General features: G+C 40.9%; 1 protein-coding gene across 1 annotated transcript in view; it reads right to left on the bottom strand.

Moving 5' to 3' along the window:
* Positions 1 to 25894, bottom strand: part of LOC112219913 (zinc finger protein 804A-like) — a 60737-nt gene extending 34843 nt beyond the window's left edge. The window contains exon 1 of the mRNA XM_042325001.1: positions 25712 to 25894. Coding sequence (XP_042180935.1) covers positions 25712 to 25822 — 111 coding nt within the window. The 5' untranslated portion in view covers positions 25823 to 25894. The remainder of the gene's footprint in view (positions 1 to 25711) is intronic.
* Positions 25895 to 27434: the final 1540 nt, after the last annotated feature.

Below are 27434 nucleotides of genomic sequence, written 5' to 3'. Positions count from 1 at the left end.
AATGTGCTTACATTAACCAAAAAGGAGGTTCATTATGGATAATTGCAATGAGTCACAGTGGTCTCTGTTATTCTAGTTATTTATTGATGACTGCCAAATAAAGCTTATGAAGACACTTGACTAATTCCACTGATACAAACTGCTCAAAATATGTTTACATCATTAAGGTACAGTAATTAGGCATAGACAAGGAGCGAGAATTCACCTCGCCGAGGACGCATTCCCCACTTGCGATCTGTATGCACAACTAAAGCTAGGCATACATCAGACAACGATAAAAATATTTTAATCGTTGGAACACTTACATTATGCACATTTGTTTGCATAATCTTGTCATCCTGAAGTCTGTGACCGGTGTGTTCACATTACATGAGTTTGGTCACATTGCGACCTGTCTAGACCCCTCCATGTCCTGCGACTACCAGATATGTCGTAGCCCGACTCCTATTCTGTGGCTGTAGCCAAGCAATGGAGAACAAGTTGCAATTTGGATAGTAGCACTCCCCCCACTACACAAGTTATGACCAAAAATGTCAGAAAAATTATCGGGACTTAGGACACGGATCGGTAGAGTGCAAGACCCATAATCGTACGTCTTTCAATCGCTCACTTAAAGAGATCAACAACGTTTTGGTCGGAGCCTATGATGATAGGATTTGCGATGGATCCCAAATCATGGCAAAGTCGCCGTTTAAAATCATGTAATGTATGGCCAGCATAAAGTGGCATGCAAATCTCTTAAATGCTATTTAAAGTTAGGATTAGTCTCATGGTTTGCAAGATCTGCATAGGCTACCATCAAAGATTTGACCAATCAACTAAATGTAAACAATGATGCTAATGCGTTCTCTTTTTCACATGCAAATAGCGCTTGATTAATACAATATACTGTAGTGCTCAAGGAATGTTTTAATGGTCAAGTCTGATCCTGGACGCTGATTGGTTGATATCCGTTAGTTATTCACGATTATCCATGGGTAACGCCTGTTAACAGTTCCATGCCTCAGCCGGCTCGTCAGGTTCCAGTGCCTCAGCCGGCTCGTCAGGCTCCCACGTCTCAGCAGAGGCGACCGGTCCACTCTTGGTCGGCATCCTGCGGCTGGAGACGTGCATCAGGAAGGGGGTACCAGGCTGCTCTTTATTACGCACACACGTCATCATCGTTATGTGCACCAGCACCTCCTCAGACTCACCTGGACTTCATCACCTTCTTGATTACCTTCCCTATGTCTGTCACTCCCTTTGGTTCCTTCCCCAGGCGTTATTGTTTATTGTTTCTGTTCCAGTGTTCATGTCTGTACGCTACCCGTGTTTCTTGTTTTGTTCTATGTTCATTTAGTTATTAAATACACTCCCTGAACTTGCTTCCCGACTCCCAAGCGTACACATTACATAGCTGACCAATCAGCCTACAACCAACCCTTAGTAAACTTTTGGAAATAATTGTGTTTGACCAGATACAATGCAATTTGATAGTAAACAGACTTCCAGCACACTTATAGGGAAGGGCATTCAACATGTACGGCACTTACACAAATTACTGATGTTTGGCTGAGAGATGACTCAGCACGTCAGCTACTACAGCAAGTGAAATCACTGCAACACTTAACAAAGAGTTGCAGTCAGTTTCAGAATGGGTAGCAAGAAGTAAGTTAGTTCTAAATATTTCAACAACTAAAAGCATTGTATTTGGGACAAATCATTCACTAAACCCTACACCTCAACTGAATCTTGTAATGAATGATGTGGAAATTCAGCAGGTTGAGCTGACTAAACTGCTTGGAATAACTATGGATTATAAACTGTCATGGTCAAACATGTTGATAGAACAGTAGCTAAAATGGGGAGAAGACTGTCTATTAAAAAAGTCCTGCTCTGCCTTCTAACAACACTATCAACAAGGCCGGTCCTACAGGCCCTAGTTTTGTCCGTCGGACTAGTAACCGGAAGGTTGCAAGTTCAAATCCCCGCGCTGACAAAGTACAAATCTGTCATTCTGCCCCTGAACAGGCAGTTAACCCACTGTTCCTAGGCTGTCATTGAAAATAAGAATTTGTTCTTAACTGACTTGCCTAGTTAAATAAAGGTAAAATAAGCTAATAACACACAGCTCGGACACCCACTCATGCCCCGCAAGACATACCACCAGAGGTCTCCTCACAATCCGCAAGTAAAGAAAATACTATGGGAGGTGCACATGGCTAAATGGAACTATATTCCACATCAGGTAACTGATGCAAGCAGTAGAATCAGATATTTTTTTAATTCGTGGAAGAGCGGGGACTGTGAAGAGACACACACAGGCACACGCATACACATGCACTCTACACACACATACACATTGGAATATGTGTAGTAGTAGAGTAGTGGCCTGAGCGCACACACTTAATGTGTTGTGAAAATTGTTATGAAATGTAATGTCATGTAATAGTTTTTCATTGTATATAACTGCCTTAATGTTGCTGGACCCCAGGAAGAGTTGCTACTGCCTTGGCAGCAGCTAATGGGAATCCTTAATAAATACAAATACCTTGCAAATAGAATAAATAACCAGTGCTTTTGGCTTGCAACCTCAGATATAGAACAAATGACTAGGATTACTCATTAAACTGTTTTTGAAACATGAAAACATGTTCGTCTTTAAAAAAATATATATGTTGGTAAGTGTTTTATAAAATCAAAAGGCACTGTTAATAAGGGCTGTTTCCCAACACTCCACTTCTCATACATAAAAACAGCCCTTTTTGTCATGGGTTATTCACAATGATCCACGGGTTCTCATGCTTTATTGCTTAACATACTGTACCATGAACACAACCCATGCCAAAGGGAGAACATATGTTTGATACCACACCAGCAAACAGTTTATACAAAAATTGCAGATTTGAACATCTTTAAGGTGCTTGTGTTATTTAGGCAACTGAAATGCATCTTGAAACTACTACTGTTACTGCTGTACATGTAGATATTCACCACAGTATAAAAAAGTCAAGTCTGCTATTAAGGTTTCTTTGTCATTGCTTCACTTCTTAATGTGCTTCTCTGCAATGATTGATACAAAAAAAATCTAGGTATAAACTGTCTTTGTGATTGGCAGCCCTGCGAATGGTTTGGAACACTAGCACTTTGGAAACAACTCCATTTAAAAATGGCATGATGGTTCTAACAATGATCTTAATGCTATGTATAAGTACAACTAACAAGGCTGCATTAACTAGGTGTCTGGCTGGTGGGGGCCTAAAGAAATGGCTGGCATAAAACCATCTGTAAAAGCACTTAAAAAGGACGTGAAGACCAAATGACAAATGGTGACTCTTAAAGGAAACCCAACACCCTGAGACAATATCCAATCTATGGCCAGTTGTGGCAAAATTAATTGGCATCACAAAATAAATCAATACCCACAGTGGCCTTCTCTTTCCCTCATACACTCATTTGTCATTTTGAGCAAGGGAATGCAGAGAGAGACCCTGAAACATGCTGTTATTAAACACAGTTCCCATATGGCACCACTCTTAGTTCTGCTTAAGCAGTCCATAACAGCTCCCTCTATCCCAGGAAAGAGGGGGAGAGAACAATGTCGCGCCAAAAAACGATCAACTGCAGGAGGATTTCTGGATTGCTTTTCCTCTCTCTCCCAAGATGGAAGAACATAAGACACATTATTTAGAAACATTACAGCAAGTACAAAGTGATATGGCTGAATTGATAGACTTTGGGTGCCAAGTTGGTCACTGGAAAAGCTATTTCCACTTTCCTGATATCCACCCTTCTGACAGTGAGAAAGGGAGTGCTCTGTGTACATTAACAATTTCAAGCCCACACAATTGCATCTTGGGAGAGCTGAGCGTGTGAAGGTTTGACAGCATGAACAATACCCCAAGCAATTCAGCAAATGGATATGAAGGAATATGCTAATTCCAGCTGGGTCAAGCATGTACTCTTTACTTGAAACGTATCATTTCAGATCGTATTTTTTCACAATATGAGACTGTTTATAGTGCTTTTATTAATACTTTTGTTCCTTAGGTATATAGAACTGATTGAACATCTGCTGATTCAACCAGTAATGGTGTGTTTACAGTGGGGCAAAAAAGTATTTAGTCAGCCACCAATTGTGCAAGTTCTCCCACTTAAAAAGATGAGAGAGGCCTGTAATTTTCATCATAGGTACACTTCAACTATGACAGACAAAATGAAAAAAAAAAATCCAGAAAATCACATTGTAGGATTTTTGATGAATTTATTTGCAAATTATGGTGGAAAATAAGTATTTTTTTTCTCCACCATAATTTGCAAATAAATTCATAAAAAATCCTACAATGTGATTTTCTGGATTTTTTTTTCTCATTTTGTCTGTCATAGTTGAAGTGTACCTATGATGAAAATGACAGGCCTCTCTCATCTTTTTAAGTGGGAGAACTTGCACAATTGGTGGCTGACTAAATACTTTTTTGCCCCACTGTATGTTTTGTGTTACAACCCTACGGCCATGGTTTGAAATACACTGTTGTGTGCTGAAAAGTGTCTCAATCCATACATTCAGCTCTAGGAATGGAATAGCACTGTAAATACCAACCATGCACAAATCAGCTGCAATATGTAGTGTGATCAATCCAGTATGGGGCTGTCAGGTACAGGCAATCTCTGCATTAATTAGCTCCAGAGGGTGAAACTCATCTGGGTATACACCTCTGCACCCACAGTTCCGGGGCTCTGTGTGTGCGTGTGTGTGTGTGTGTGTGTGTTTGAGGGGGGAGCATGGGGGACTGGATCAGCCGATGATTGCGAGACAGAAAGGAGCTTGACATCAGAGAAGGATAAGAGATGTGAGGTGGTTGGGCTATAATTGGTACTGCCTCTATCAGCAGAGCATCTGAAGCACTGTGCACAACGCACTCTACTGCTCTGCACGTCTGTTTCAGAGTCTGACTGCATCATCAAAACAAAACAGGGGACATTGTCTGTGCACATTCATTAAAAATATATATTTTTCTCCATCTGTAAGCTGACACGTTTCATATATTCTAGACAAAAGATCACCAGACATTGTACTCACCCTCTTGATAACCAGACGTGGCTACCCTCTGAGAGGAATCTTGTTCAAGGCATTGTAATTGCCAATGAAAAATATAGGGGCTGTGAGAGTTTATGAGACGTAACAGGTTTTTATCTCGGCTAAGAAATCTTGTTGATAGCACTTTATTGTTTACTTGGTATTGTCGGTCTTATCTGAAGAGAGAAAACATTGTTATTTTCTTCCAAGGGTGCCCCCAAAGCCTGGCGCAGGAAAAAGCACAAAATCTGTGAAAATCTCCTCTAAATGATCTAATGTCTTTTTATCTGTGAACTTAAGCCTGATACCAGTTTATAGGCTTGCTGATGTTTCTTGTTCCATTCCTACAAGATGGATGGGGCTAGCGCTGTCTCTGCAATAAACCACTCAGCAATTATCCATTAGGACATCAGAGCCTGGCCTGGAAGAGAGCCAGGTGCTGCACTGAATCCCTAAGGCCTTCCCACACACTAAAGCATGTGCGCACATACACACATGCACATGTGTGTACACATACAGAGACACACACACACACACGCACACACGTGACAGGCTGGCAGGCATGCACACATGCACATGCACGTATTGGTGTTAGATTGCCCAAATACTACTCACACCTGACTGAGGCTGACCCAAAAATCTAATCATCCATCCACTGCGTATCAAAGTTGGATAAGCTCTTCTAAAGCTAAGTTGGAATATTGTATGTTGCAATGTGTTTTGGTGTTTTTTGACTTCATAATGCTGTGATGAACAGCAGTAATATACAGTGGGCAAGGTGATTTTAATCTTGCATCTCTCCCTCTCTACCTCCCTCTCTCTATTCCTCGCCAGGGTAAATGTATCATGACTGACCAGAGGCTGACAGGAGGGCTGAGGTGCTCATGGCCTTGGTGCCAAGTCACTGACCTGAACTCAGCCAGCCCACATGCCTCCCCCCACAGCCCTCTGCCTTGATAAACCCAAACTGACAAGCACCTGCTTAATTAGGCCTTTGTCTCGCAAAACATCAATGCCCTCCGAAGATAGTTTAAGCATCATGAATAATAGTGATCTGGCTCCTTCAGCCATAATGACTAAGGTGGAGAATGGAGGAGATGATCGGTAGTAACATAAACCTATAGCTTCCTGTTCATTAAGGATGAGAGAGAGAGAGATTGAGTTGGATAAGATTAGATGGGATTACACGTTGGATGGTATCGTCATCTCTGTAACCATCTTGTTTGCGGTCAATTCCATTTTAAGCAAGTACATTTAAATTTCAATTCCATTTTCTTCTCAGAAGCATTGTGGAAAATAGGAGAATTTCAGTTTTGACTGACTTGAAAAGGACTAGACCCCAACCCTGATGGTAAGCTCTGATAAAGTCATATCTGAGGACTTGTTTTAGGACCTGCTTGTGTTGGATGCATGACAGTCTACTGCATTGTGTGGAGTCAAACCCTTCTCTTTATAGTTTAGGTCCAGACTCATTGATCAAGATGCAGACTCATTGATCCCTCTGTCCCATATATTGAGACCCCACTCAGATAGTCTTCCCTATCTCCATTTTCCCAAACACCTGTCCAATCTCTCCATCCTACCCTGTCCAACCTTTCTATACTATTTTCTCCACCCTCCCTTCTCCCCTGTCCAATCTCTCCATCCTTTCCCCCTGTATAGTGTCCTTATTAGGACAGCCTCAGCATCACAAGGAGTTGGTGTCAGTCACAAAAGGTTAGTGTCGCAAGAAGTTCTGACCAAATGCTCCATCCTCCCATTTCCTTGTCCAACTTTTCCATCCTCCCTTTTCCCTTGCAGTCTGATCACTTTAGATGGCAGAGCTGGGGGGAGGTTGTCTGAACAGCGCTACCCCTCATTACAGCAGTGACTCAGCGCTGGGAGCACCAGACAGACCATTAAGCAGGCAGAGAGTTACAGTATAATAAGCCATCAAGCTTATGGCAGGAGGTAGAGAGCATAGTTTATCACATATGATTCCCATACATTTCCCCTAGCTGTACAAAAAATCTTCAGAACATTCACCCGCTTGGCAAAAATGTATGTTAGTTTAGCTTATATCGAACAGCTATGTCGAGGAACTACATTAGGAGGGTAAAGGTCATGTAAGAATGTAAAATAAGCAAGTGGCGAAGAATGGCGAACTGAGGTGTCATTGATGATGAAATCTAAAATACTGTAGTACACACACACACACACACACACACACACACACAACACCAGAGAACCCTTCTTTAATCTAACGTATCGTTCAGCTAGATTGAAATCTTTAATTCACACAGCCAGCCAGCAAAAGCACGGCCAAGCTGACCATGCACATTTCCCATGGTTCCTTCCACTGCTATTAGCTATTCAGCTGTTTCAAGCTGAGATGAAGTGAGTCCAGCCACAGTTACAGTACATTCTGTGGGATCTGCCTGGAGATAGAGGAAAAATCTATGCTTTACTATGGGAGAATTTTAATCCTGGGGGGTATGCCTTAAAAGGACACCATTTTGTACCCATATACCCCTATTTGCATTTGGATATTTGAGCTCATCACATGATATGACTTACTGATGGAGTCTCATGTTATAACATGACAATTACATCAATTCACATGAGGACGTCCAAGACGTCACTGTAACATGACAATTACATCAGTTCACATGAGGACGTCCAAGACATCACTTACTTTAAGCTTATTGTGTCTATACAGTCTTGTGAAAATGGTGAACAGCAAAGTTAGTGTGTGTGGAGGACGGGGTTGGAAGTTGGAAGTTGAAGCTCATTCACTGTATTTTTACACCCACATTTTTTAAAAGACCCCAGACATTAAATATCGTCACAATATTTGGTTTGAAGGTCTGTGGAACAGCATATACAATGTCAACCACTACTCAACCTCATCATAAATCGACACATTTACATACAGTGCATGTGAAATTGATGGGTTATGTAGCTATCATGTCACAGCAAGGCCGACTTCAAATGCTGACATCCATAGGCTTGTGAGTTTCAAGTTTGGGGAAGCAATTTATTCACCATAAAATAGCACCTTTATAATAAGGTATTGCATGCATCTATCATCGCGTTTGCAGATTAATGTAAAATATGCTACTATTCCTAATGTGATGAGTAGATTGCATAGTCATAATTTTGTCTAATAATATAAATAAATCAGTGTCAGCAAAACAGACAGTTCTGAACAATGCAGAGTAGCTCTAATCAGAGACATTTCTTCTTCTTTCTTTGCACAGGAAAAATGTGGCCCTTTTATTATTCTAACTTTATTTCAACAAGGAACACAGACTGGGACCAAGGTCTCTTTTACAGCTGGGCCCTGCGTATACATGTTTACACATACCGTTTAGGCACAATGATTAAGAAACTACACAAGACAAACAAAACACTCACAGTGCTGTTCAATCAGTGCTATAAAAAGACAGCAGCAGATTGTTACATTTACACACAGTTTTTTCTCCTAACAGCACAAGAACTTGCATTACCCGAAGCAGTTACAAGCAATACAACAATAACAATCCTTCAATAAATGTTTAAAATGGGACAAGAGGGACAAGTCTCAAGTTTAAGTTTGGTCTGCAGGGTATTCCATAAGTAAGGAGAGTAACAGGAAAAGGCAGCTATACCCAACTCTGTGGAGATCGCATGGGCCTCAAGTGTAATCCATGCTTGAGACCTGGTTTTAGGAATTCTAATCCTAATGTTGATGAGTGATGATAATAAGAAGGACGTTTATTCAGAAGTGCTTTATAGACAAACAGGAGAGCATGTTGTTCTCGTCTCATGGACAGCGAAGTCCAACCCACATCATTAAATGTGTTTTCTTTAAATTTAAAACAATCTTAAGCTTTATAAAATACCCTTGTAATATCTTAAAATCTGTCTCCAATTGTGATAATGCTTGGTCAGCTGTTGAAGCAATAGAATAGAGTGAGTACATGACAGTGTAATCAGGACATAGATTCATTTTACACGTTCTTATCTCATCACCGATATTGTTTATGAAGAGAGTGAATAGTAATGGACCAAGAATAGAACCTTGTGGGACCACTTTAACCAACTCCAATGACTCCGACTGGATGCCGTTGACTCTAATAGCCGCACTTCTATCCTTTAGATAGTCATGAAACCAATGACAGGCGTCCGATCCCAGTCCTATTAACGACAGCTTACACAAAAGCATTGCATGGTCTACAGTGTCAAAAGCCTTAGACAAATCTATAAAAAAGGTGGCACAGTACTTTCTATTATCTATGGTATTAGTAATATCTTTACAACACGTACCGTAGCCATAGTGGTACTGTCTGAAGCCAGATTGATTGCTAGAAAGAGTATTGTTAAACAGTTAAAAATGATTGTAGTTGCCTACAGACCAATGACTCTAGAATTTTAGCCAAACAGGAGAGCTTAGAGATGGGCCGATAATTATCCAATTCACTACCATCACGTCCCTTGAGGAGAAGTAAAACAGGAATCTTTCCTATGACTAATGTTTGATTAAAAATATGGGTCACTGCCCTTGCAATGATAGGTGCCGCACACTTGAGTAAACGTGGATCCAGATTGTCAGCGCCTAAAGATTTCTTAGAATCTATAGCAGATAAGACCTCATCTTCTGTGACTTTTTGGAAATTAAAAACTGGCTTACTCTTTTCCGCATCAGTTGAAGGCCGAGGGGCTTAAACAATAGACTTTTTCTTTCAAAAAGAAAACCAGCAGAAATAAAGCGCTTATTAAAAACATCACAAATTTAAATTCGGTCACTGATGATCCCAGATTCTGATGTCATTTGCTTCGGCAGGGAAGTCAAGGAGTTTCCTTGTTTAAGTGAGTTAACCTCTCTTGAGTAGGGGGCAGTATTTTCACCTCCGGATGAAAAGCGTGTCCATAGTAAACTGCCTGTTACTCAGGCCCAGAAGCTAGGATATGCATATAACTGGTAGGTCCGGATAAAGTTTCCAAAACTGTTAAAATCATGTATGTGAGTATAACATAACTGATATGGCAGGCGAAACCTGAGAAAAATCCATCCAGGAAGTGGAATCATTTTCATGTGGCTGTTTTTCAACTCAATGCCTATAGGGAATCTATTGGGTTAGGAATCTGATTGCAGTTCCTATGGCTTCTACTAGATGTCAACAGTCTTTAGACATGGTTTCAGACCTCTATTTTGAAAAACGACGAGTAAACAGACATTTTGGTCAGAGGACAGAGGAACTTTGCAGACCTGATTAACACGCCGTTTGTTATTTTTCATTTTTATTGAAAACAGTATTGTCCAGTTGAAATATTATTGATTATAAAGACAATAAACAACCTGAGGATTAATTCTAAACATTGTTTGACATGTTTTGACGAACTTTATCGGCACATTTAGTATGTATCCGTCTGCCTGCTGTGCACCGCCTTGGAGAAATTGGATTACTGAACAAAACACGCCAACAAAATTGAGTTTTTGGGACATAAAGAGTGACTTTATCGAACAAAACAAACATTTACTATGTAACTGTGTGTCTTGTGAGTGCAACCATATGAAGATCATCAAAGGTAAGTGATTCATTTTATCGCTATTTCTGACTTTTGTGACTCCTCTACCTGGCTGGAAAATGCTTTTGTGTGCTGGGCGCTGTCCTCAGATAATCGCATGGTATACTTTTGCCGTAAAGCCTTTTTGAAATCTGACACAGCGGCTGGATTAACAAAAAGTTAATCTTTAAACCGATGTATAATACTTGTGTGTTTTATGAATTTTTATTATGAATGTTTCTGTTTTTGAATTTGGCGCTCTGCAATTTCACCGGATGTTAGCCAGTTGGGACGCTACACACCCTAGAGAGGTTAACAGTTTTCCAGAATTTAGAGGGATCACCAGCAGATTCTGTCATAGCACTAAGAAAATACCTATATTTTGCCTTTTTTTATTCCTCCGGTCCATTTATCCATCCCCCAAAGGTCCTTCTGCTAACTTGCTAGCCCTGGTCATCTAACTTCTTGCTTGCTCCTTTTACTCTCTGTTCCGAACGAGCTAGAAGGCAAGTTCGTATGGCCTTCAGCCGTACCCTTATCCTACTTCTCCTCTGGTGATGTAGAGGTTAATCCAGGTCCTGCAGTGCCTAGCTCCACTCCCACTCCCCAGGTGCTCTCATTTGTTGACTTATGTAACCGTAAAAGCCTTGGTTTCATGCATGTTAACATTAGAAGCCTACTCCCTAAGTTTGTTTTACTTACTGCTTTAGCACACCCTGCCAACCCGGATGTCTAAGCCGTGTCGGAATCCTGGCTTAGGAAACCACCAAAAACCCATTTTCCACCAAGATAGAACTGCCAAAGGGGGAGGTGTTGCAATCTGCTGCAAAGATAGCCTGCAGAGTTCTGTAGTACTATCCAAGTCTGTACCCAAACAATTTGAGCTTAAAGTTCTAAACATTCAACTTTCCAGAAACAAGTCTCTCACTGTTGCCACTTGCTATAGACCACACTCTAACCCCAGCTGTGCCCTCGACACCATATGTGAATTGATTTCCCCCATCTATCTTCTGAGCTCGTGCTACTAGGTGACCTAAACTGGGACATGCTTAACACCCCGGCCATCCTACAATCTAAGCTTGATGCCCTCAATCTCACACAAATGATCAATGAACCTACCAGGTACAACCCCAAATCTGTAAACATGGGCACCCTCATAGATATCATCCTAACTAACTTGCCTTCCAAATACACCTCTGTGGTTTTCAATCAAGATCTCAGCGATCACAGCCTCATTGCCTGCATCCGCAATGGGTCTGCGACCAAACGACCACCCCTCATCACTGTCAAACGCTCCCTAAAACACTTCTGCGAGCAGGCCTTTCTAAATCAACCTGGCCGGGGTATCCTGGAATGACATTGACCTCATCCCATCAGTAGATGATGCCTGGTTATTCTTTAAAAGTGCCTTCTTCACCATCTTAAATAAGCATGCCCCATTCAAAAAATGTAGAACTAGATATAGTCCTTGGTTCACTCCAGACCTGTCTGCCCTTGACCAGCACAAAAACACCCTGTGGCGTTCTGCATTAGCATCGAATATCCCCCGTGATATGCAACTTTTCAGGGAAGTTAGGAACAAATATACACAGGCAGTTAGGAAAGTTAAGGCTAGCTTTTTCAAACAGAAATTTGCATCCTGTAGTACAAACCCGTGGGACACTGTGAAGTCCATGGAGAATAAGAGCACCTCCTCCCAGATGCCCACTGCTCTGAGGCTAGGAAACACTGTTACCACATACAAATCCAAGATAATTGAGAATTTCAATAAGCCTTTCTCTACGGCTGGCCATGCTTTCCACCTGGCTCCCCCTACCCCGGTCAACTGCCCGGCACCCTCCGCAGCAACCCGCCAAAGCCCCCACCATTTCTCCTTCACCCAAATCGAAATAGATGATGTTCTGAAAGAGCTGCAAAATCTGGACCCCTACAAATCAGCAGGGCTAGACAATCTGGACCCTCTCATTCTAAAATTATCTGCAGAAATTGATGCAACCCTATTACTAGCCTGTTCAACCTCTCTTTCGTATTGTCTGAGATTCCCAAAGATTGGAAAGCTGCCGCGGTCATCCACCTCTTCAAAAGGGGTGACACTCTAGACCCAAACTGCTACAGACTTATATATATCCTACCCTGTCTTTCGAAAGCCAAGTTAACAAACAGATATCCAACCATTTCGAATCCCACTGTACCTTTTCCGCTATGCAATCTGGTGTCAGAGCAGGTCATGGGTGCACCTCAGCCACGCTCAAGGTCCTAAACGACACCATAACCGCCATCGATAAGAGACATTACTGTGCAGCCATATTCATCGACCTGGCCAAGGCCATTGACAGAGTCAATCACCACATTCTTATTGGCAGACTTGACAGCCTTGGTTTCTCAAATGATTGCCTCACCTGATTTACCAACTACTTCTTTGATAGAGTTCGGTGTGTCAAATCGGAGGGCCTGTTGTCTGGACCTCTAGCAGTCTCTATGGGGGTGCCACAGGGTTCAATTCTCGGGCCGACTCTCTTCTCTGTATACATCGATGATATCGCTCTTGCTGCTGGTGATTCTCTGATCCACCTCTACGCAGACGACTGTGTTAACTAACCTCCAGACGAGGTTCAATGCCGTACAACTCTCCTTCCATGGCCTCCAACTGCTCTTAAATGCAAGTAAAACTAAATGCATGCTATTCAATCGATCACTGGCTGCACCTGCCTGCCCGTCCAGTATCACTACTCTGGACGGCTCTGACTACGAATACGTGAGAATACGTGGACAACTACAAATACCTAGGTGTCTGGTTAGTAAAACTGTAATCCTACCGATCCTCGACTTTGGCGATGTCATCTATAAAATAGCGTCCAACACTCTACTCAACAAATTGGATGCAGTCTATCACAGTGCCATCCATTTTGTCACCAAAGCTCAGGATCTGTTATCACTCCTCAATGCCCTACATGCGGTTGCATCCCGAATGGTATGCTATTGCCATTATAGTGCAAAAGTATACATTATGTAGAGAATAGGGTGCCATTTTGGGAAGCAACCTATCTATAAAGGCAAGGGACATACCACAGCAACACAGAATTTGCCATGGGTGTCACACCCCTATCAATTTTACCTGTCCTCGTTATTGTCTCCACCCCCTCCAGGTGTCACTTGTTTTCCCCAGTGTATTTATCCCTGTGTTTCCTGTCTCTCTGTGCCAGTACGTTAGTCAAGTCAACCAGCATATTTTTACTGTAATCCTTTTCTCTTATCTTTTTGATAGTCCTAGTTTTGATCCCTGCCTGACTCTGCACTTCCTTCCCGCCTGTCTGATCATCCTGCCTGGCCTGCCCTTGATTCTGCCTGCCCTTCGATACCTTTTGGATTCTGAACTGATTTTTACCCTTTTGCCTGGCCATGAACATTCTCTTGCTTTCCCCTATTGGATTAACAAATATTGTAAGACTCCAACCATCTGCCTCCTGTGTTTGCATCTGGGTCTTGCCTTGTGTCATGATAATGGGATGTCAAATGATAGAACATTGCTGTTTGAATCTGTTTCAAGTTACATAAAAGTATCACTTTCCTAACAGCATCATGTCTTTTTCGTGCCTGGCAAATATTTTATATTGGTTGAAGCAACGTTAAATAAAACACATTACACCAAGGAAAATATATTTTTCTGGTTGCTTAAAAGTGGTTTAAAAAACATCTGCATACCACCTAACCATTCAACCAATTTTTTTCACTATAAATAATTTTATGACTACTGCTCCAATGATCATAACGATACAATAATCATTACAAACACAAAGACAAATGTACACACACACAAGCATGGGAGCACACATGCATACACCTATGCCAGCACCCACACAATGTGGTGTAATAGTGTATAAAACAGTCAGTTTTTTCCCAGTGCCAGTAAATGCAGTAATTTGAATATATTTTAATTAAATACATATTAACCCCACATTTTTGCTTTGATAGATACATGTTGAATAGTATATGTGGTACTTTTATATACAGCATTTACATGACAAATATGTATATATATATACTGTAGTTGAAGTCAGAAGTTTTCATACACCTTAGCAAACTACATTTAAACTAAGATTTTCACAATTCCTGACATTTAATCATAATAAAAATTCCCTGTCTTAGGTCAGTTAGGATCACCACTTTATTTTAATAATGTGAAATGTCAGAATAATAGTAAAGAGAATGATTTATTTCAGCTTTTATTTCTTTCATCACATTCCCAGTGGGTCAGGAGACTACATACTGTAACGGCAGATTTCCTCCTCTTCATCTGAAGAGGAGTAAGGATCGGACCAAGATGCGGCGTGGTAAGTGTTCATGATGATTTTAATAAGAAAAGCACTGAACACTATGAAATACAAAAACAATAAACGAATACGTGAAATAACCCAACTGAAAAAGTACCGTGTGGCGACAAACACTCACACGGAAAACATACACCCACAAAACAACAGTGAAACCCAGGCGACCTAAATATGGTTCTCAATCAGGGACAACGATAAACAGCTGCCTCTGATTGAGAACCATATCAGGCCAAACACAGAAATAGAAAAAACATAGAAACACAAACAGACTGCCCACTCCAACTCACGACCTGACCATACTACATAAAGACAAAACAAAGGAAATAAAGGTCAGAACGTAACACATACACATACACTCAATTAGTATTTGGTAGCATTGCATTTAAATTGTTTAACTTGGGTTAAATGTTTTGGGTAGCCTTCCACAAGCTTCCCACAATTGGCCCATTCCTCCTGACAGAGCTGGTGTTATGGAATCAGGTTTGTAGGCCTCATTGCTCACGCACACCTTTTCAGTTCTGCCCACAAGTTTTCTATGGGATTGAGGTCAGGGCTTTGTGATGGCTACTCCAATATCTTGATTTTGTTGTCCTTAAGCCATTTTGCCACAACTTTGGAAGTATGCTTGGGGTCATTGTCCATTTGGAAGACCCATTTGTGACCAAGTTTTAACTTCCTGACTGATGTCTTGCGATGTTGCTTCAACATATCCACATACTTTTCCTTCCTCATGAAGCCATCTATTTTGTGAAGTGCACCAGTCCCTCCTGCAGCAAAGCACCCCCACAACATGATGCTGCCACCCCGTGCTTCACGGTTGGGATGGTGTTCTTCGGTTTGCAAGCCTCCCCTTTTCCCTCCAAACATAACGATGGTCATTATGGCCAAACAGTTCTATTCTTGTTTCATTAGACCAGAGGACATTTCTCCAAAAAGTACCATCTTTGTCCCCATGTGCAGTTGAAAACCGTAGTCTGGCTTTATAATGGCGGTTTTGGAGCAGTGGCTTCTCCCTTGCTGAGCGGCCTTTCAGGCTACGTCGATATAGGACTCGTTTTACAGTGGATGTAGATACGTTTGTACCTGTTTCCTCCAGCATCTTCACAAGGTCCTTTGTTGTTCTGGGATTGATTTGCACTTTTCGCACCAAGGTACGGTCATCTCTAGGAGACAGAATAGTATAACGGCTGCGTGAGCAGTATGACGGCTTCGTGGTCCCATGGTGTTTTTACTTGCGTACTATTGTTTGTACAGATGAACGTGGTACCTTCAGGCGTTTGGAAATTGCTCCCAAGGATGAACCAGACTTGGCTGATTGCTTTTGATTTTCCCATGATGTCAAGCAAAGAGGCACTGTGTTTAAAGGTAGGCCTTAAAATACATCCACAGGTACACCTTCAATTGACTCAAATGATGTCAATTAGCCTATCAGAAGCTTCTAAATCCATGACATCATTTTCTGGAATTTTCCAAGCTGTTTAAAGACACAGTCAACTTAGGTAAACGTCTGACACACTGGAATTGTGATACAGTGAATTAATCTGTCTGTAAACAATTGTTGGAAAAATGTCTAGATGTAGATGTCCTAACCGTCTTGCCAAAACTATAGTTTGTTAACACAAAATTTGTGGAGTGGTTGAAAAATTAGTTTTAATGACTCCAACCTAATTGCATGTAAACTTCCGACTTCAACTGTACACACATTTACTCTGGTATACATTATATGTAGTGTCTTCAATAAAACCATTACCATTAATCAGCTCCTATATCCCAATGCGTGTTCCATTATACAAGGCCAAACATATAGAATATAGTTTTCACTCTAGTGATGCTGAGAGCTAAATTAAGGCTAGTCCCACCTCTATTGAAGGTACATCAAAACTGTCATTATGTGTGGAAGGAGATCTCCACCTGTCGCATATTGCCCAGAAATGAAGGCGAGGACACTTGAATAACTAACCACTGCCAATATAGACTTCAAACACCTCTCTGGAGAGGAGAGGGGAGTTCTCGCTCTCTTCAAAAAGTGTGAAGCTGAATGTGATCCTCAGACCTAGCTCATTAGTGTGGCAATCAGGGGCTCTGAAGCACAGAAATGATGAGGAAGAGAAAGAGAGAGAAGGCTAATTGACTTGTGCGGCAATGGTGGCTCGCTTGCCGTCCTCCTACAATACCCCCGGGGTTTGACAGAGGTGAGAGATGTGTGAACGCCCACTCGCACCTCGCACACTCGTTCAGTTTCCCTGGTAACGTGACAGCATGTCAAGACAGTGTTCCCCGGTATACATTTTTATTTTTTATTTCACTAGGCAAGTTAGTTAAGAATAAAATCTTATTTACAATGACGGTGCTGGGCAAATTGTGCACCGCCCTATGGGACTCCCCATCACAGCGAGTTGTGATACAGCCTGGAATCGAACCAGGGTCTGTAGTGACACCTCTTGCACTCAGATGCAGTCCCTTAAACTGCTGCATCACTCGGGACACACATACTTACAGTAGCTATACTTTGTGTTGCTCTAGACTAGAGGGAAAGCCAAAGCACGTATCTGTGGTGGGGTACTGCATCTTGGAGATGCTGAATTTAGTTTTTTCTAAATTAGGGGTATGAAATCGTTTAAAAACGTTTAAAAAACATATTACAAAAGAAACTGAGGATTATCATTTCTTATTGGACAAATCCAAATAGTCCCTCTCTGTTTCAGTCAGTTTTCTTCTGTTTGGTGCTTTATTAACACAACCCTGGAGGTGTAGAGAGAAATTGAAAGTATCTAAAATCTGTCCTGTTTCCTCAACAAATTACAGAGGGCGGTGAATCCCAAACTTTTTATAGTCCCATACCCCTTCAAATGTTCCAGCTGTGTACCCCCTCTCGCACCAGGGTCAGCGCACTCTGTTTTTTGACATCATTGTAAGTCTGCCACACACACACTATACAATACATGTATTAAACATAAGAATGAGTGTGAGTTTTTGTCACAACCCGTCTCGTGGGAAGTGACAAAGAGCACTTATAGGAACAGGGCGCAAATAATAATATAATAATGATCAATAATGTTGCTCTTTCTTTAGCCATCTTACAAAAAAAATGTATTTGTTCATCAAAAATTGTGAATAACTCACCACAGGTTAATGAGAAGGGTGTGCTTGAAAGGATGCACATAGACTCTCTCCAATACAACCCAACATTGCAGAGTTATCTTAAATCATTTTCCACACAGTCTGTAACTGTATTTAGTTTTCATGCTAGTGAGGGTCGAGAATCCACTCTCACATAGGTACATGGTTGCAAAGGGCATCATTGTCTTAACTTCTTATGGCTGCAGGGGCAATATTGAGTAACTTGGATGAAAGGTTCCCAGAGTAAATGGCTTGCTCCTCAGTCCCAGTTACTAATATATGCATAGTAGCAAACACTCTGAAGTTTCTAAAACTGTTTGAATGATGTCTGTGAGTATAACATAACTCATATGGCAGGCAAAAACCTGAGGATGAATCCAAACAGGAAGTGAGAAATCTGAGGTTGGTCGGTTTTCAACACAGTTCCCATTGAAATCCCATTGAGATATGAATGAAGTTGCACTTCCTAGGGCTTCCACTAGATGTCAACCTTCTATAGAAATTTGAATGAGGCTTCTACTGTGTTGTGGGACTGAATAAGAACAGAATGAACAGGTGTCTGGCAGTCAGCCATTTTCTGGTCATGCGCATTCCACATGATTTCCACTTGCTTTCCGTTGCTCCTCAAGACACAAAGGAATTCTCCGGTAGGAACTTTATTGAAGATATGATAAAAACATCTAATGATTGATTTTGTACTTAGTTTGAAATGTTTCTTTGACCTGTAATATACATTTTAAAAGTTTTTATCCGAAGTAACGCTTGACCAGAACGAGCGTTTGGATATGTATACCAAACACGCTAACAAAAGGAGGTATTTGGACATAAATAACTGACATTATCGAACAAAACAAACATTTATTGTGGACCTGGGATTCCTGGGAGTGCATTCTGATGAAGATTGTCAAAGGTAAGGGAACATTTATCATGTAATTTATGGTTTATGTTGACTCCAACATGGCGGCTAATTTGACTATTGTTCTGAGCGCCGTCTCAGATTCTTGCATGGTTTGCTTTTTCCGTAAAGTTTTTTGAAAGCTGACACAGCGGTTGCATTAAGGAGAGATATATCTATAATTCCATGTCTATTTGTATTATCATTAACATTTATGATGAGTTTTTCTGTTGAATCGATGTGGCTATGCAAAATCACTGGATGTTTTTGGAATAAGTGAATGTAACGCACCAATGTAAACTCAGATTTTTTTATATAAATATGAACTTTATCAAACAAAACATACATGTATTGGGTAACATGAAGTCCTATGAGTGTCATCTGATGAAGATAATCAAAGGTTAGTGATTAATTTTATCTCTATTTGTGCTTTTTGTGACTCCTCTCTTTGGCTGTTTTTCTGTGACTTGGCTCTGACCTTACATAATCGTTTGTGGTGCTTTCACCGTAAAGCCTATTTGAAATCGGACACTGTGGTGGGATTAACAGCAAGACTACCTTTAAAACGGTATGAGATACATGTATGTTTGAGGAATTTTAATTATGAGATTTCTGTTGTTTTGAATTTGGCGCCCTGCACTTTCACTGGCTGTTGTCATATCATCCCGTTAACGGGATTGCAGCCCAAAGAGGTTTTTAACAGCGCGATTTGCAAAGGCAAGATACTGAGCGCAGACCTATCCAGAAATCTGGCAGTGGCTTCTGATTAAATTAACTAAGCATTACATTGTAAGGTAGCGTTGATTTGTTGTATTCGGCTACACCTGTTGTATTCGGCGCACGTGACAAATAAACTTTGATTTGATTTGAAATTCAATTTTCACAGAACCACTTGTTTCAATTTTGATGAGACTTTCTTGTTCAGATATCGGTAAGTGGACTGGAGGCTGGGCATGAAAGGGATAACGAATCCAGTTGTTTGTGTCATCCGTTTCAGGAAAGTACCTGCATAATTGCGCACCCAGCTCAATCAGGTGCTTCGCTATATCACATTTGACATTGTCTGTAAGCTTGAGTTCATTTTCACACAAAAAATCATACAATGACGGAAAGACCTGTGTGTTGTTCTCTTAAGGATCTGCACCTTTTTTAAATATTCGCCTGAAATGACATACTCAAATCTAACTGCCTGTAGCTCAGGCCTTGAAACAAGGATATGCATATTCTTGGTACCATTTGAAAGGAAACACGTTGAAGTCTGTGGAGATAATATAAAGATAATATAATATAATATAAAGATAATATAAAAAACGTTATTTTCTATTTTTTTTGTACCATCATCTTTGAAATGCAAGAGAAAGGGCATAATGTATTAATCCAGCCCAGGTGCAATACACATTTTGACCACTAGAAGGCAGTGTATGTGCAAAGTTTTAGACTTGCGTTTATATTGAAAGGCAAGTGTTTTTATTTTTCGTCAATAGAGTGATCAGGGACGTGCAACTATAATTTTCCTTCACAGAAAATACATTAGTGCAACACATTTGTCCCAATATAGCTTAATTTTCATCAGTTTACAACACAATTTGGCTTGCAGCTAAATGATCTTACAATGATAAAGCAAGGCATTTTTTGCAAAAAACTATGCATGGCCATCATATTTCTGTTTATCATAGAAAGAATGTAGCCGGCTACATTTTCTAATGTTTTTCTCATAGTTAATCTAGTATTTTACCTGAGAAAAGTAGGGCTTCACCTAGAAAAGTAGTTACACATCAGCCAGAGCGCTGTCTGCTGATAGAATGCCAGTTCGTGAATTCTCAGAGTGGAGAAGTGCAACTAGTGCACAAAAATTGTCTGATGCCGAGCAGAAATTATAATAAGAAGCATTTTAGATCTGTTTACAACATGTTTGAGAAGTCAAAGCCCTTTGAATGAGTTAGCTGTACCGTTGCTACTGCCATCTTATGATTTCTCCTCTCAGATCTCGATCACGACTGCTCATCCCCCATCTTCTCTGAGCAGAACAGGCAGGTGAATTGCCCTAGCAACTCCAGACTCCACACAGACACAGCGTGTGTACACATGCTGCTCCAGAGCCAATAATGTTAATTTGAACAATGTCTCTCATTCACACTTGCTTGTAAATGTCAAAACTCATCAAAAATTACATTCGGTAGCCCCTACCTATATACAGTGCCTTGCGAAAGTATTCGGCCCCCTTGAACTTTGCGACCTTTTGCCACATTTCAGGCTTCAAACATAAAGATATAAAACTGTATTTTTTTGTGAAGAATCAACAACAAGTGGGACACAATCATGAAGTGGAACGACATTTATTGGATATTTCAAACTTTTTTAACAAATCAAAAACTGAAAAATTGGGCGTGCAAAATTATTCAGCCCCTTTACTTTCAGTGCAGCAAACTCTCTCCAGAAGTTCAGTGAGGATCTCTGAATGATCCAATGTTGACCTAAATGACTAATGATGATAAATACAATCCACCTGTGTGTAATCAAGTCTCCGTATAAATGCACCTGCACTGTGATAGTCTCAGAGGTCCGTTAAAAGCGCAGAGAGCATCATGAAGAACAAGGAACACACCAGGCAGGTCCGAGATACTGTTGTGAAGAAGTTTAAAGCCGGATTTGGATACAAAAAGATTTCCCAAGCTTTAAACATCCCAAGGAGCACTGTGCAAGCGATAATAATGAAATGGAAGGAGTATCAGACCACTGCAAATCTACCAAGACCTGGCCGTCCCTCTAAACTTTCAGCTCATACAAGGAGAAGACTGATCAGAGATGCACCCAAGAGGCCCATGATCACTCTGGATGAACTGCAGAGATCTACAGCTGAGGTGGGAGACTCTGTCCATAGGACAACAATCAGTCGTATATTGCACAAATCTGGCCTTTATGGAAGAGTGGCAAGAAGAAAGCCATTTCTTAAAGATATCCATAAAAAGTGTTGTTTAAAGTTTGCCACAAGCCACCTGGGAGACACACCAAACATGTGGAAGAAGGTGCTCTGGTCAGATGAAACCAAAATTGAACTTTTTGGCAACAATGCAAAACGTTATGTTTGGCGTAAAAGCAACACAGCCCATCACCCTGAACACAACATCCCCACTGTCAAACATGGTGGTGGCAGCATCATGGTTTGGACCTGCTTTTCTTCAGCAGGGACAGGGAAGATAGTTAAAATTGATGGGAAGATGGATGGAGCCAAATACAGGACCATTCTGGAAGAAAACCTGATGGAGTCTGCAAAAGACCTGAGACTGGGACGGAGATTTGTCTTCCAACAAGACAATGATCCAAAACATAAAGCAAAATCTACAATGGAATGGTTCAAAAATAAACATATCCAGGTGTTAGAATGGCCAAGTCAAAGTCCAGACCTGAATCCAATCGAGAATCTGTGGAAAGAACTGAAAACTGCTGTTCACAAATGCTCTCCATCCAACCTCACTGAGCTCGAGCTGTTTTGCAAGGAGGAATGGGAAAAAATTTCAGCCTCTCGATGTGCAAAACTGATAGAGACATACCCCAAGCGACTTACAGCTGTAATCGCAGCAAAAGGTGGCGCTACAAAGTATTAACTTAAGGGGGCTAAATAATTTTGCACGCCCAATTTTTCAGTTTTTGATTTGTTAAAAAAGTTTGAAATATCCAATAAATGTCGTTCCACTTCATGATTGTGTCCCACTTGTTGTTGATTCTTCACAAAAAAATACAGTTTTATATCTTTATGTTTGAAGCCTGAAATGTTACAAAAGGTCGCAAAGTTCAAGGGGGCCGAATACTTTCGCAAGGCACTGTATGTATAACTTTATGAGCTGGACTGCCTGACTTTGCAACAACTGAACAAATCTGTTTGCGCTAGTTAGCATATTTAGCTAGCAGCCTCCATGGAAATTCGCTATTACTTTAGCTAATTTTGTTCCGGTAATAGACGCCCAATGGGCTTAAAACATTTGAATGGCTCCCCCTTGTGTACTAAGCCGGTAATACCATAAATCCCGGGATGAGAGAAGGACGGTAATGACTGTGAAAATCTAGCTTTCGCCCAACCCTATTATGAACCAAGTAAAATACCATAATCACAAGTAATGTTTATATTTGTTGATATGAGAAGCTTAGTTTTTTATTATTGGAAGCCATATATGTCAATGAAATAACTGTTATATAAAGGAAATATACATATCAATAATTTAGCCTCAGGCAGCGATGGTATACCACTAAAGCCAAAACAAGTCCTGTAGCCATTTTGCGTTAAATAAATTGCATTATTTGTAGAGATTGTACATTGAAAAGAGCTGTGCGACGGAGCACCGCTCCTCATGAACACAGTTCTCACATCAGCTGTTAGGTGCCCCTCAGCCACTCTCTGTGAGCACAGACTCTGGTAAGTGTTCAGAAGCTCAGCAGTTACACTGCATAAAATATAATTTTATGTTAATGATAACAGTTTGGGGCCTTTAGAGTGGTGCTGCACTGGGATGCTGAGACTGAGTTTTCCCTTAGAGTGCAAGGTGCACTAGCACTGGTCTGATCTCAGCTACAATGAATGAATTTACCTGTAGCTTTTTTTAGCAGTATTTACAGTTGAAGTCAAAAGTTTACATACACCTTAGCCAAATACATTTCAACTCAGTTTTTCACACTTCCTGACATTTAATCGGTTAGGATGGTGTTTTCGGCCTGCAAGCCTCCCCCTTTTCCTTCAATCATAACGATGGTTGTTATGGCCAAACAGTTCTACATTTGTTTCATCAGACCAGAGGAAATTTCTCCAAAAAGTAAGATCTTTGTGACGCTGCAAACCGTTGTCTGGATTTTTTATGGCGGTTTCGGAGCAGTGGCTTCTACCTTGCTGAGAGGCCTTTCTGGTTATGTTCATATAGGACTCGTTTTATTGTGGATATAGACACTTTTGTACCTGTTTCCTCCAGCGTCTTCCCAAGTTCCGTTGCTGTTGTTATGGGATTGATTTGCACTTTTCACACCAAAGTACGTTCATCTCTAGGAGACAGAACGCGTCTCCTTCCTGAGTGGTATGACGGCAGCGTGGCCCAATGGTGTTTATACTTGCGTACTATTGTTTGTACAGATGAACGTGGTACCTTCAGGCATTTGGAAATTGCTCCCAAGGATGTGGAGGTCTACAATTTTTTTCTGAGGTATTGGCTGATTTCTTTTGTCAAGCAAAGAGGCAATGAGTTTGAAGGTAGGCCTTGAAATAAATCCACAGGTACACCTCCAATAGACTCAAATGATGTCAATTAGCCTATCAGAAGCTTCTAAAGCCATGACATAATTTAATGGAATTTTCAAGCTGTTTAAAGCCACAGTCAACTTAGTGTATGTAAACTTCTGACCCACTGGAATTGTGATACAGTGAATTATAAGTGAAATAATTTGTCTGTAAACAATTATTGGAAAAATGACTTGTGTCATCCACAATGTAGATGTCCTAACCGACTTGCCAAAACTATAGTTTGTTAACAAGAAATTTGTAGAATGGTTTAAAAACGATTTTTAATGACTCCAACCTGTATGTCAACTTTCGACTTCAACTGTATATATGGCTGGATCCGGATGGACTTGGGACCTGACCCGAATAGCAGTCATGTCACTAACATGTCACTACTCAAATAATGTAGCGTACATGTACTATAATGTAGCATGAAACACAAGGTAAATACAAGGTAGGATCTGCAAATCAGGCCGTTAAATAAATAGCCTGGATAGAATATAATTCACAGCTAGAGCAACAAGTGAAGTTATTGCTTTGCATATCTAAATACATAATCTAGTGAAGTGTAAGTGAGATGATTCTTAGCGAGGGTAGCAAAGTGAGAGTAGCATAGCTCTAATTACAGGATATATCACTAAGTCTTACCGAGTGGCTCAGAATCAGAGTCCTTATCCACCGCATTGAGGTGGCTTCTTAGCAGTCACATTGATTCCACATGTTTAGAATGAAACCACTGGCATATGGTAAATTTGGGATCCTTACTGTTATATGGACAAGGTGCTGTCAAATGGATAGAGTGAGTCTGCTGAGGGAGGATTGGGTACCCTTTTGCTTTCCAGTTGACTGGAGACAATCTATTGCTGTTTGATGGCGACGAGGCCCAACACACCAACTGCATTAGTCTATTTAACCCTGGGAACAGGGTTCCTACTAAGCAGTGGTCTCTCATAGCCTCACAGTGAGTGCATCAATATCTCATCTAATATGATTCCACTTCTTTAGAGCGGAGGCTCCTCCGCCGGGAAAGCCCCCGGAGTGCCTTAGCGAAGGTATAAATCCGGACTAGAGAGAGAAAGAAACGGAACAAGGGAATGTGTGCATTTTCAATAGTGCCTTGAAAGCTTTGCAAGGCTTTTTCCTTCCAGGAATCCACAAATTTACTGTAATTAAATTACACTGCAGGGCTGCTGCCGTATCATTGTTATCATTGTCATGTATAATATAATTTGTGATAAAGAAGTGGCCCGTGGTTTGGACACAGGGAGGCTTGTGTGTGTGTGTGTGTGTGTGTGTGTGTGTGTGTGTGTGTGTTTCATCTCTTTTACAGAGCTGATATTCTGTAATATGTAACGCTTTATCACTGTTGTCATTACTAATACCCTGCTTCCTCAGCCCACAATCAAACAGGATTCTATATAGCACATATTTTCATAAATGCATACATATGGTACCTAATGCAACATTAGTTAAATGTTAAATGTTGTCTTGTTCAGAGGTTTATGAGATGGTGCATGCCTTACCAAGTTCTTGCTGCCATTCTTATTGAGGGGACCCCGGAAAACTCCCTTGATGTTCCTGAAGTGTCCATTGCTGAGGTGTGTGGAGCTGATGACAATGTAGTAACAAGCCATTGGAGGCCAGTGGCTTCCATGTGCAAAATGCACACTGTCTGGTAAAGCGAGAGAAAAAAAGTAAAGTAAAGTGTGCGGATGTAAACAACTTTACTAATCACAGAACGCATAGGATGGACTCAGTAAGGCGTGAGAGTCAGGGCTGTCCAGATGCGGATGGAGAGGGTGGGAGGGCTTTTTCAGATTCTCTCGTCACAGCAAGGGGAGACTCTCCAAACTCTGCAGCCCATCAAAACATAAGGATCAGACACTCTGGGCTTCTGTGTTCCTCTCACACACTATCTCTTTATTTCTCTGTTCTCTCTCTCATGTTCTCTACGGCAGCGTGCTCTCTTTTCCTCATTCATCTCTTGCTGAGGTGCTCATTCTCCGGCTCGGTCGGCGAGCATCTGCTGGGGAGAGGATGTTTCCACAAACTGTGGCGACAGGCATGCCTTTATACAGCGTTTGGTGTTGCTGAGCTGAGCCAATGGCTGAGAGCCCTCTACTCTGATGGCCAGGGCTGGGAGGAGAAGGGGCCGTCACACACTCTAGCTACCTCTCCTACATTCCCAGCTCAGCCTGCGCTTCCCGGCCAATCAGGTGCTATCTCTCAAATCAATTCAAGGTGCTTTATTGGCATGGGAAACAAATGTTAACATTGCCAAAGCAAATGAAGTAGATAATATAGAAAAGTGAAATAAACAAAAATGAGCAGTAAACATTACACTCACAGAAGTTCCAAAATAATAAATACATTTCAAATGTCATTATGTATTTATACAGTGTTGTAAGGGTGTGCAAATGGTTAAAGGTTTTAATTAAAGTACAAAAGGGAAAATAAACATAAATATGGGTTGTATTTACCATGGTGTTTGTTCTTCACTGGTTGCCCTTTTCTTGTGGCAACAGGTCACAAAACGTTCTGCTGTGATGGCACACTGTGGTATTTCACCCAATAGATATGGGAGTTTATCAAATTTGGATTGTTTTCAAATTCGTTGTGGATCTGTGTAATCTGAGGGAAATATATGTCTCTAATATGGTCATACGTTTGGCAGGAGGTTAGGAAGTGCAGCTCAGTTTCAAACTCATTTTGTGGGCAGTAGCTTGTCTTCTCTCTCTCTTGCCTGCGGCGGCTTTTCTATATAGCAAGGCTATATACACTGAGTCTGTACATAGTCAAAGCTTTCCTTAAGTTTGGGTCAATCACAGTGGTGAGGTATTCTGCTCCAGTTGGAATATTATTGAAGATTTATTATAAAAATACCCTAAGGATTGATTGGAAGTGGGAGTCCTGGGAGTGCATTCCGACGAAGATCAGCAAAGGTAAGTGAAGATTTATAATGTTATTTATGACTTCCGTTGACTCCCCAATTTGGCGGGTAACTGTTAGGCTTGCTTTTGTGGCTGAACACTGTTCTCAGATTAATGAATATTGTGCTTTTGCCGTAAAGCTTTTTGAAATCTGACACAGCGGTTGCATTAAGAACAAGTTTATCTTTAATTCTATGTAAAACATGTATCTTTCTTCAAAGTTTAGGATGAGTATTTCTGTTATTTGATGTGGCTCTTTGCAATTTCTCCAGATGTGTCACGGCTGTCGAATTAACTGGACCAACGGGCAGCGTGG

Source organism: Oncorhynchus tshawytscha, linkage group LG07, assembly GCF_018296145.1.
Source record: "Oncorhynchus tshawytscha isolate Ot180627B linkage group LG07, Otsh_v2.0, whole genome shotgun sequence".
NCBI lineage: Eukaryota > Metazoa > Chordata > Actinopteri > Salmoniformes > Salmonidae > Oncorhynchus > Oncorhynchus tshawytscha.
The sequence above is the reverse complement of the archived record's forward strand: the minus strand, read 5'-3'. Positions and strand labels throughout refer to the sequence as shown.